General features: G+C 45.6%; 1 protein-coding gene across 1 annotated transcript; it reads right to left on the bottom strand.

The window, feature by feature from the left end:
• Positions 1-1,147: 1,147 nt before the first annotated feature.
• gpr19 (G protein-coupled receptor 19) lies at positions 1,148-11,771 on the bottom strand. Its single transcript, XM_088348100.1, has 4 exons — positions 11,251-11,771; positions 6,883-7,122; positions 3,991-4,602; positions 1,148-2,926 (listed from the first exon to the last, which is right to left on the bottom strand). The coding sequence occupies exons 2-4, from the start codon at positions 7,120-7,122 to the stop codon at positions 2,504-2,506; spliced, it is 1,275 nt and encodes a 424-aa protein (XP_088204226.1). The 5' UTR covers positions 11,251-11,771; the 3' UTR covers positions 1,148-2,503.
• Between the last annotated feature and the right edge of the window lie 10 nt (positions 11,772-11,781).

Genomic DNA, 11,781 nt, shown 5'->3' with positions numbered 1-11,781 from the left:
TGCATAGCAATGGAAACTGATATTATACTTGCGAATAATTTCACCTCATGGAAGCATGTCAATGCTGAAAAGAAGGGGGCCAAGTAATGAACCCTGGGGAACACCACAGGTAACACGAAAGGGCTCAGATGTCATTTCGCCATATTTAACACAGTGCGTCCTATCTAAGAGGTAGGATCTGAACCATAAGAGGACGGTTCCTGAAAGACCAATCCATTTTTCCAACCGTTCTAGTAAGATAAAAACAGAAATGAGAAAAACGTTTTTCAGTTCTGCTTGTAACAAAGTGAATCTTAAAATCTCGATTCATATTGACTTTCCATTCAGTTGTTGGTCAAATAGAAACAAGTGTGAGAAGAAAATTCAAGATTTATGTAAACGATGCATGTAGGTGTGACTCTCGGCTTGAAATAAACAACAGCGCCACAGGTTTACGGAAAACTGGACACAAATTTAGGGGAGCAACACAGTTTCACATGATTGACTGCAAGATGGCCGCCACATTGTGTCATTTGTTCATATGGTTTACTGCGTCGTGGTTCAAAACGACCCCCCCCTTCAAAATCTATTGAAATATCTGTAGCGTCATTTCTGTTTGCTTTCATAGGAAGTCTTATCAAGCCAATTATCCTCAAATATGATTCACGAATCCTTTAAAGGGATACCCAAATTTTAAAACGTATGAACACAGGTTCTTTTGCGTAAAATCGATTTGTATTTCATCGGTATATTCCAACTATTTTCCGAGATAATCCATTTTGAAGGCGGCCCGTCTCTTCTTAGGCTTCTTGAGCTGTGACGTCATCAGGGTAACACTGCTCCCTCTTGTCACCATATTGGTTTTGTTAGGTGGATAGGTTTTGAGTGTTCTAAACCAAGTTTTGGTAGTTTCTCTGGAAAACGTCACAGGTGGGTGCAGCAATGGTACAACTGTCGGACAGCCAAAATGGGACCAATTGGCCAAAATAACACTCGGAGACCTAACATTGGCTAATCCAGCTGAGACAGGCTAACCGGGACCGATCGGTAGAGAGACGGGAGGCCGGCTGACCGAAAATCATGCAGTAAGCAGCCCGGCTACTGTTGTGGATTAACTGTAAATCAGCTTCGAGCTGATGACAGACATCTGGCAGGATGTTTTGAAACAATGTTGATACAAGAAATCACAAGTTGCTGACTAAGCGAGTCGATTCCCAGAAAAAAACACTTTAAAAATATGAGAAAAACATCACATGATCTTGTAGAACACAGTAAAAATGCCAGGGTCTCTCGGACGAACTTCAGACGAGGCTTGAACGTGAACGGATGCAATAAACTGCGTTCCCTCTCTGCCATATTTTGTCTCTGCGTATATTTTGAGGCAACGCCCAACGACGTCCTCGCCAAAATAAGTGGCTCCCCACGTTTTCTCTGAATCGACTCGCTAAATCAGCAACTTGTGATTTCTTGTATCAACATTGTTTCATAACATCCTGCCAGATGTCTGTTATTATCTGTTGTCAGCTCGAAGCTGACTTACAGTTAATCCACAACACTACCCAGGAACCTACAAAGAAAAATGGTCACGGCAACAAACATGAACTTAGCCAGGGAAAAAACAATTAGCAGGGCAGGCTAGCCAGCTAGCTGACTACTAATGGGGCTAAACAAAACTGGCTTCAGCAGCCCGCGCGCTAATGGGGAGCTATTTGGACAATATTACACAAATTGCAAGACACGTGATGAAAAACACAAAGGAAAAGCCACAATTGCCTCGATAAACGGTAGCGTTGTCAAAAATGAAACACCTACAGTCAGCAGAAGGAAAACTTATCATGCAGCTTTTGACGCTACTCGGACAAAACAGTGCGACACGGTAAGCAAAGTTCCCATTTCTCCAAGCAGAAACAAGCTACGATTCGCCTGTTTTTAAACAGGACCCACCATCGTTATGAGTCTTTCTTCTGGTGACGTCACAGCTCGAGGAGATGCAAATCGCTCAATTTTGAGAAGAAATTTCTGGAGTCCCCCTTCAAGTTGAATATATTTTGCAACATTTCTGCAGGAATGTACATTCTTTGCCTTATTGAAATAAAATTGGTCCTTTATAATCCCTTTAAACGCCTGGGTCGTAGGGGCCCTCGCTCCTGTGGTGTGTCTTGGGCAAGGACAGCCTGGCGGCGCCGAATAAAAATCAGATGCAATTGTGTCTTGGAACCAACTGAACTTTTCAAATAATTCCATTTGAAAAATGGATTTCATAATGTCCGAAACATTCATAAGACTGCCAGTTTAGGGAGAAAGCCCTTTCCGGCGGTCGCAAAAGAGGCGGTCGCAAAAGAGGCGGTCACAAAAGAGGCGGTCGCAAAGGAGCCGGTCGCAAAGGAGGCGGTCGCAAAAGAGCCGGTCGCAAAAGAGCCGGTCGCAAGAGAGCCGGAGCGACGGATGAACCGGCTCACCTGTCTGATCCTAGTTCCCTCGTCCCTCAAATTTCCTTTGGACTCACCTCCTTCTCCTCAGCAAACTACACAAAAGTGTTATGGGCGCCGGCCGTCCAGGCCAGTTTCTTCTCGTCTTTGGCGTCAAAGTTTTCGTACGCGGCGTCCTTGGCGACGCCGGGCACGTCGACCACGCCCACGTAGTTTTTCTTGGCCAATCGTGAGCTGGCGGTGATGGTGTAAGCGTTGCTGCGGTAACACTTGATGGAAGACATGCAGAAGGTTTCCTGCATGCCGCGTCGGAAGTTGGCGTTGTAGACCGAGTACAGTGTGGGCTTGGAGGCTGCCGAGCTGAAGGAGATCCAGGAAATGGCGGCGAAGAAGAGCAACCCCCGCCGGCCGCCTCCGTTGCCGCTTTCCCGCGGATGCCAGAGTTGCGCCAGGTAGAAGGGCGTCCATGTCACGAAGAAGAGCCAGTTGAGGACCAGGAACATCTTGATGGTCTTCACCTTGGGGGATATAGTAATTCTGTCATTTCAGGTGTCCTTAAAAGTAGAATATTTTTCTCTATCGAGTATGTGTTAACGATGCCCAACTGAGTTCAAAGAGGCCTTATAAATGTTTTTCCGCAGCGCCCATCTGATTTGATCTTACTTTTAGCATAGCTGTTCAGGCTGCAGAACACACTAGGTAAGAGGGGAGGGGTTTGGAGAGTTATTTTATATTAGTCACCACTGTTTTTTTTGTTAGTGTAGCATGAGTAGATGAACAAAACAGTTTAAGGCAAGTTAGATCAGTTAAAATAGATGTCTAGACAGATGTCTAGATAGATATACAGATTGAACCTCCTGTGTGGAGTTTGCATGTTCGCCCCGTGATTGCGTGGGTTTCCACCCACATTCCAAAAACAAGCATGTCAGGTTAATTAGCCGGTCCAAATTGTCCCTAGGAGTGAATGAGCGAATGAGTTGTCTGTCCCTGTGTGCCCTGCGATTGACTGGCAAGCAGTGAAGGGTGTCCCCTGCCCACTGCCCGGAGTTAGCTGGGATGGGCTCCAGCACCCCCACGACCCTACTGAGGATAAGCGGTGCAGATGGATAGATGGATGGAAAGAAACTGTGCTAAAAGACAGACAATCGTAAAAAAAAACAGTGCCAGATTTTCCCCATATCCCTGAAGGATTTTTATAAATTTTACTATAAAGGATTTTACGCCCATGGGAGGAGTCAGCACGCCCATGGGAGAAGCCGACACGCCAGCTTGGGAAAAAGGCGTGGGCCGGGAGAAAGGAAGAAGATAGATCAAGGGACAATTGAGAGAGAGGCTTGACGAAGAGCCACACTAATTCGGGCTAATTCGATGGAATTCACTTAGTTTATTATTTAAGAAATTAAATCTGCCCCTGTGTGGAAATGCCGGTCTCTTGTTCATTTTTCCATTAAGAAACGAGCGCGCATAAATTGTTGGATGAATGTAGGTTATGTTTGGTTAATGGAGTCAGATAACTAATTCGAACAATTTAATAATTGATACATTTTTTAATAGTTTATTTCCTAACATCCCCCATTTTTACCTTGGTACGCGGGACCATGTTGACGGTGCGCCGCACGGTGTGGCCGTCGGCGCCGAACCTCCAAATGTGGCGCACCACGCGCCGGTAGAAGGAGACGACGAGCCCGGCCGGGAGAGCGAAACCCAGGAGGAGGTGCGCGGCGGCGTAGGAGACGCCGCCCCGGCTGTCGGGCAGGAAGAAGGAGCAGTGGCCAGCGTCGGCCGCCGGCGCCGTGCCGTAGAAGAAGAGGCAGGGCGCCACCAGCGCCGCGTCCAGCAAACAAGACGCCAGGATCATCTTCTTGGCCTTCTCGCGGGACACCTTAAAGCTGAGCGGGTACACGATGGTGTAGAAGCGGTCCACCGAGATGGAGAGCAGGACGTAGACCTGCACGCCGGGGCACAGGTGCTGCACGTAGCGTGCGGCGGCGCAGGCTGCCTTGCTCAGGGGCCAGCTGCCCCAAGCCACTTGCACCAGGACCAGCGGGGCTCCGCCCACGCTGAAGAGAAGGTCCGCGCAAGCGATGGCCACCACAAAGTAGTTGGTGGTGGATTGCGTCCGCCGACTGCGGTGGATCACCAGGCACACCAGGGCGTTGCCCAGGATGGACACCAGCCAAACCACGCCAAACACCTAGAGGGGAGAAAAATTTAGGGACGGCATCCCGCTATTCCCACTCTTTTCCTTTCTTCGCCTTCCCTCAACTGAACTTCATGGGAATCAACCTAGCTGTCACTGAACTATTACCTGTTTGCAATTGTCAGAACATTATCTGGTGGGCGTGCGGTTTTCCTGTTATCTCTTATTTGTGAAACAAAGGACATTCTGACTCAAAAGAAGAAAGAAACCAAATGCTTCTTTTTGAGCCAGCAGGCAACCCGGACACTCCTTTACTGGAAATTAGCATATAGACGCTAAACTAAGTTTTGCTAAACATCATTTTATTTTCTAACATAAGGATACTGCTGGAAGGGTTAATTTCCCTACCGGGATGAATAAAGTATGTATCTATCCATCTATTCGGTGGTTCTGGTCCAGACCGGGCCTCCAGACATGAAGACTGCAGCTCTACCGGCCTCTACAACATCATCGCACTGAAACCAAAGTTCATTCGATGGTTACAGATATCGATTGGTGGGATTAAAGAGAATTAGCTCAATAATTCCCAGTTGTCTTCAGTTCTATCTACAGTAAAAATTAAGCCAAAGACCTTGTATTTCTATCTGAGTGGTGCCACCCAAGATCCCAACTCCTGTCTTTTTTTTGTCCTATCCTTATTATTGTTTTTTGTCCTCTTCAAGTTTCCTCTGTAGATCATAGAGAAAATAACTTAAATCCGAGAGTGGCTCTGTTTTGATAAAAGTGTGTCTAACTTTTCAAAATCAATGAAAATAATTCACCTAAAAACGGTTGCCAACCCAATCCTCTAGATCAGGAGTGTCAAACTCATTTGAACTGGGGGGCCACACGATAGAACAAACATTCTGTCGGGGGCCGGACGAGTAGATTAAAGAGAAAGAAAAAGAGAGATAAAGAAATAAGAGAAAGAGGGAGGGAAAGGAGAGAGGGCGGGACAAAGAAAGAGGGAGAGGGAGAGAGCTTGAGAAACAAAAGATAAAAAGTCGTGAGAGCGGGGGAAAAGAAAGGGAGAGGAAAAAAGAAATCCATAGAGAAAAAGAAAGACAGAAGGAGAGAAAAGAGAAAAGAAAGCGCAAAGGGTATTATGAGAGAAAGAGAAAAGAGAGAAAAGGAAAAAAAGAAGTTAGAGCAAAAGAAGTTAAAAAGACACAGAGAGAGAAAGAAACAAAGGAAGAGAAAAAGAGAGACACAGAGAGTGAAAGAGAGAGACAGAGTGGAAGAAAGGGGGTGGAAAAGAAAGAAAGAAATAGAGAGAGAAAGAGAGAGAAAGAAAGAAAGAGAGAGAGAGAAAGAAAGAGAGAAAGAAAGAGAGAAAGAGAGAGAGAAAGAAAGAAAGAATGAAAGAAAGAGAAAGAAAGAGAGAAAGAAAGAGAAAGAGAGAAGGAAAGAAAGGGAGAAAGAAAGAGAGAGAGAGAAAGAGAGAGAGAAAGAAAGAAAGAATGAAAGAGAAAGAGAGAAAGAGAGAAAGAAAGAAAGAAAGAGAGAAAGAAAGAAAGAAAGAAAGAGAAAGACAGAAAGAAAGAGAAAGAGAGAAAGAAAGAGAAAGACAGAAAGAAAGAGACAGAGAGAAAGAAAGAGAAAGAGAGAAAGAAAGACACAGAGAGAGAAAAAAACAAAGGAAGAGAAAAAGAGAGACAGAGAGTGAAAGAGAGAGACAGAGTGGAAGAAAGGGGGTGGAATAGAAAGAAAGAAAGAGAGAAAGAGAAAGAAAGAAAGAGCGAGAGAGAGAGAAAGAAAGAATGAAAGAAAGAGAAAGAAAGAGAGAAAGAAAGAGAAAGAGAGAAAGACAGAAAGAAAGAGAAAGAGAGAAAGAGAAAGAAAGAGAAAGAGAGAAAGAAAGAGAAAGAAAGAGAAAAAGAAAGAGAAAAAGAGAAAGAAAGAGAAAGAGAGAAAGAAGGAGAAAGAGAAAGAGAGAGAGAGAGAAAGAGAGAGAGAGAAATAAAAGTACAGCGTTTTTGTGAGAGGCACCTGGCTTTGGCAACATCAAATTGACATATTTCAACCTGCAGCTTGTTTTTCTCTTGCGCTTCTCTGAGTGTTGTCTCACGGGCCGGATTCAATCCCTTAGCGGGCCTGATCTGGCCCGCGGGCCGCCTCTTTGACACCTGTGCTCTAGATGAACTAAATGTTTTTCTTCCGTTTACCTGATAAAAAGAATCTCAGAACCTACGTGGCGTTCCTAACAGGTGAGACGAGTTTATGAGAATAAACTCGCCTCTTCAATTGAATTGGTCAATCGATGAGTTGTTACAATAACTTAAATTGGCTACACACCAATGCCAAGACTGCCACCTCGCTCGGCGTCAGTCGGTCCTCCGGAGCCCAAGACGAGGTGGCGTTGGGGCTAGGCGAGTCAGGATCGCCCTGGCGAAGATGTGGCGGCGTGGCGGGAACAGCAGAGGGCGCCGCCGTGCCGTTCTGCGCCTCCGAGTAGTTGAAGGACGCCGGGTACGAGAAGGCCGGCGCGTAGAGCGAGCGCTCCATTGCCACCGTGTTGGCCCACGAGTACACCATCTGAAACGCGGATTAGCGTTAGCGCTCGGCAGCCGACAGGAAAAACAGAATGTAATCAATACACCCGAAAGATCATCGGCTGCTCTCTGCCCATTCTAAAGGACATTGCTAGCTTGCGATACCGAAGCACTAGAAAAGACAATTCCCACTGCGGCCAACCTGTTGCATTCTGGTAGGCGCTACAGGTCACTCAAAACTAGGATCTCTGCAATTATGGTGTTAAACCTGTTTAGTTTGTACGTCTCCCTTATATGGAAGCTCATTAATGAACCTAAGTTGACTTTGTTGAGACACTTTATGATGAAAACCTGCAGAACAAACTGTAAACACCCCAAAATGTCAGCCACAGCAAATTGATTGGTTGAGCACGTAAATGGTCTGCATTGATATAGCGCTTTTCGAGTCAATGAACACCTCCCAAAGTGTTTTACAATGTGCTTCACACTAACCCAGGGGTGTCAAACAGGCGGCCCGCGGGCCGGATCAGGCCTGCTAAAGGGATTGAATCCGGCCCGCGAGACAATGCTGAGGGAAGCACAAGAGAAAAACGAGCTGCATGTTACAAAGCCAGCTGCCTCTCAAAAACACTGTACTTGTATTGACCCTTCTCTCTCTTTCTCGCTCTCTTTCTCTCTCTCTCTCTCTCTCTCTCTCTCTCATCCTTCATTTTCTCTCACTCTCCATCTCTTTCTTTCACTCTCTCTGTCTCTTTTTCTCTTTATTTGATCCTTTTTGTCTCTTTCTCTGTGTCTTTCTACCTTATTTTGCTCTCTTTTTCCTTTTCTCTCTCTTCTTTCTTGCTTTCACCTTCTCTCTTTCTACCCTTCTCTTATCTTTCCTGCTCGCTTTCTATTTCTCTGTGGATTTCTTTCTTTCTCTTTACCTCCCCCTCTCTCACTAGTTCTCTTTTTATCTCTTTTGTTTCTCACATTCTATCTCTCTCTCTCTCTCTCTCTTTTCTCTTTTTCCCTTTCTCTCTTTGTTTGTCCCACCCTCTCTCTTTTTCATTCTCTCGAATCTACTAGTCCGGCCCCCGAGACAATGTTTGGTCTTTTGTGTGGCCCCCGGGTTAAAATGAGTTTGACACCCCTGCACTAACCCATTCACACACACTCACACACCGATAGCAGCGTCAGCCATGCAAGGCAACCTGCTCATTTGGGGCATTAGGGATTTAGTGTCTTGCCCAAGGACACTTCGACCTATAACACGGAGGAGCCGGAAATCGAACCTCGGACCTCTTGATCCCAAGACGAGCGCTTTTCCTCCTGAGCTCTTGTTTTTGTTGCCATGACGTTATGTCATTTGACATATTAAAGGCTCCTTGTCCAGCAAATAAGTTTTATCCGTATATTTTTCTCTCTCTCTTAGTTTTCGGTCTATATTTATAATATTTATTCATTCAAATGAATAAGTACACTGATCTAAAACTGATGTGGTGCTCCAAAAGGGGGAGGGAGCACGTCTCTGCACACAGAGTGCACTACCCTAAATACATCCACGACCATCTTGACAGCAGTATTTTATGACATTGTTAAAAAAGACCTCTGCTTGCACCTTGTTTTGAAACCAATATTTGCGACAAAAATGAAGGTCAAAATGAGCTTCAACGATCTTAAGTAACTGCAGAAAAGAGACAAATTTTGAGTGGTATATTGGTTTATATGGGACACAGATTCTGGCATTATTTCATAGATTTGATCGAATCATCAAACGTCGCACAGTGAAAAAAAAAGTGTGAAGAGATAACTTGTCTGGGGAGCAGATTTGGGATTTTGTGTCATTTTGTCTTAAAATATATGGTATGGCTCTCTCAAAACGAAACAGTCATGATAGTTTTGCTATTATGGCTCTTTGCGTCAAAAAGGTTCCTGACACTCGAGTTAGAATGAAATCGGATATTTCTTTTTGGGTTTTCTCTGTCTCTACTGCCTAAGAGACTGGAAGGCAAAGAAAGGGGACGGGAGACCGAAAGGCCTCGCAAACCCTAGTTATAGGGTCACTAAATGTGAGAGGATGTGGAAGTAAAGCGACTGAGTGGAAGAGATCGGAAGGTTGATGTGTTAGCCTTGAGTGAAACAAAGATGAGAGGAAAGGGTGAATTACAGCTTGGAGGTATGTATGGTAGAAAGTCTGGAGTTACGGGTGGACATGCTGATCCTTTCCTGAGAATAGATGGATCATGGAGGGCTAGTGAAGGATTTTATAGCTTTTACTATTAAGGATTTTATACAAGTTACATTTATTGAATGCAATGAAGATTTTTCACACTGAAGGCTTAAGTTTAATGACCGGTCACGCCGTTCCGAATGCGAATGTTTTGTTCAGTTCTGTTGATAACAGTTCTGACGCAGGCGGCGGGCGATGTTTGGAGAACGGGGCCTGATAACGTGAAACGCTTGGTGTTGTTTTGAGTTTCTTCAGACATCGTGGCGATGAGGTGGCGACAAGGTGGAGCCCACATGGGCGTTCCTGGCCTGCCCCATGGGGGTGGCCGACACGCCAGCGTGAGAGAGAGGCGTGGGCAGAGGAAGAACTTCAGAAGATCGTGAGACAATCGAAAAGGAGGCTCGATGAAGCCTCGAGCGACAATAATTTGGCTAATTCGATGGAATTCACTTAGTTTATTATTTTAGAAATTAATCTGCCTTGTGTGGAAATGCCAGTCTCTTGGCCATATTTTCCCGAAAAGAAACAAGCATGCATTGTTGGGTGAATAAAGGTTATGTTTGGTTAATGGAGTCAGATAACTCATTCGAACAATTTGGTAAACGCTACATTTTAAATTGTTGAAGTCCCAACACTAGTTATAAGAAGAGTGTGAGGGAAGAGGTGAAATGTCAGAATTGAATAAAGGAGAAAAGGAAAGAGAGTTTAAAGAGAGGATAGGGGAAGAGTATGATTACGAAGATTACGGTTGAATGTAATCGGAATAAGGTTGCATGGACAGGTGCTGGAAGAAGTTGAAAGCTTTAGGTACTTGGGTTGAGATGTGGCTGCAGTTGGTGGAATGGAGTGCGAGGTATTGTACAGAGTCAATCAAGGAAGCAAGGTTTTGGGTGCTCTGAGGAACGTGATGAGCAACTAGAGTATGAGTATGGATGTTAAGAGGGGACTGTATGAGAGTCTGATGTGCCGACTGTGTTGTATGGTGCAGAGACCCTGGAGCCTGAAGGCAGATTTGAGAAGGAAATGAAATGTTTTTGAGATGAAGTGTTTGAGGAGTATGTTAGGAGTGACAAGATTGGATAGAGTAAGAAATGAAATTGTGAGAGACAGAACTGAAGTAGAAGTGGAACTGAGCAAGCGTGTGGATAAGAGGGTACTCGGTTGGTTTGGACACATGGAGGATGGATGAGTAGCCAATGTTGAAGAGGATCTACAGAACAGAAGTCAATGGAAGGAGACCAAGAGGAAGGCCGCGATGGACGTGGATGGATGGTGTTATGAGTGCACTGCAGGTAAGAGGTTTAAAATCTTTCGAAAACTAGAACTCTTGTTGGTGATAGAAAGGAGTGGAGAGGTGTTATAAAAGGATGGTGGGATGTTTGGACGCGTTCTAAGGGACGGGCAGGGCACCCGCGTGATGCAGCAGGGGTAAACCAGCGAAAGCTATCGGGCCCTGCTCTTGAACAGAAGAGTGTGTTGTGTCACCCTGACCCGAGTGACATGGCCGCTTTCTTGTGTCCCGTTTCATCTGGAGGGACGAAAGCATGACCAACTTAGGTGCCGAGGTGCCTGACTTGTTTGGGTGTTTGGACATTTGGGTTGGGCATGGTCCAAAAATGTTTGTGTGGGGTTTTTTTTTGGCTATTTTTTTCTTTTTTCTTTTCTTTGTTTTTGTATCTTTGTCTTGCTGTCGGTTACCCCTCTTGAGGGATATGACCAAGGTAGATAGATAGATAGGATCTTTGACAGCAAATGAATAGAGACCGGGTTTTCCAATCCCTATACAAGTTAGTCCGGTAATAAGCTAACATGCCCAGTTAACAGTAAGCGGCAGCCAGTGCGTGCGCACACCTCATAAACCACGCCCCCCCCGCTCGCCATCAACAATGAAGTCGCCTTCATTAATTCAGCAAAAACAAGCAAACCTCCCCCTCACGGACGCCGCGTACGCTAACGTACCTTCTGCGGGGTGCTCGATGCTCTCGACGGTGATGGGACAGTCAGCGCGGCGGAAGATGAAAAAGAGGAAAATGCGTCTCCATCATGGCCGTGCGTGCGAGTTGCTCACCGGAGGGGGGAAATGATGATGAAGAGGAGGCGGGTTCTTGGGCTGTACCAAGTCATCGGAGGGAGAGGGAAGCGGGGGGTGTCGATCGACCCCCCAAAAACAAACACCTTCTCAAATCTATAGAAAAGACAAATATTCACCGAGTTATACTCTTTAACCCCGATAACACATATATTAAAGACACATGCATATACTCCCAATGCATTTGGACGAATCAAAAAAGATAACGTTACGATAAGGAATGGAAGTCATCGTTCGGCGGAGTGAGAAGACTCGTCGGATGTCGTGAAGGGCACTCGCTTACGTGATCAGAAGTCGCTGTGGCAGCGTGCCGTCGCCATGGCAACAGCAGCACATCCGGACGTCGCCGTGGCAACCGGCAGGAAGGGGGATGCGGGGGGAGGGTTCGCGTCACGTGACCC

The sequence above is a fragment of the Urocampus carinirostris genome, chromosome 11 (assembly GCF_059441175.1).
Source record: "Urocampus carinirostris isolate Australia breed hairy pipefish chromosome 11, RoL_Ucar_1.0, whole genome shotgun sequence".
In the NCBI taxonomy this organism is placed as follows: domain Eukaryota; kingdom Metazoa; phylum Chordata; class Actinopteri; order Syngnathiformes; family Syngnathidae; genus Urocampus; species Urocampus carinirostris.
Note: the sequence above shows the minus strand (reverse complement) of the source record. Positions and strands in the feature narration are given on the sequence as shown.

Excerpts from the sequence above, each read along its gene's own strand:
- gpr19 (XM_088348100.1), bottom strand. The coding sequence starts at position 7,122 with ATGGTGTACTCGTGGGCCAACACGGTGGCAATGGAGCGCTCGCTCTAC. Across the intron at positions 4,603-6,882 it reads AGGTGGCAGTCTTGGCATTG|GTGTTTGGCGTGGTTTGGCT; the intron begins GTGTGTAGCCAA and ends TCTCCCCTCTAG. Across the intron at positions 2,927-3,990 it reads ACATGGTCCCGCGTACCAAG|GTGAAGACCATCAAGATGTT; the intron begins GTAAAAATGGGG and ends ATATCCCCCAAG.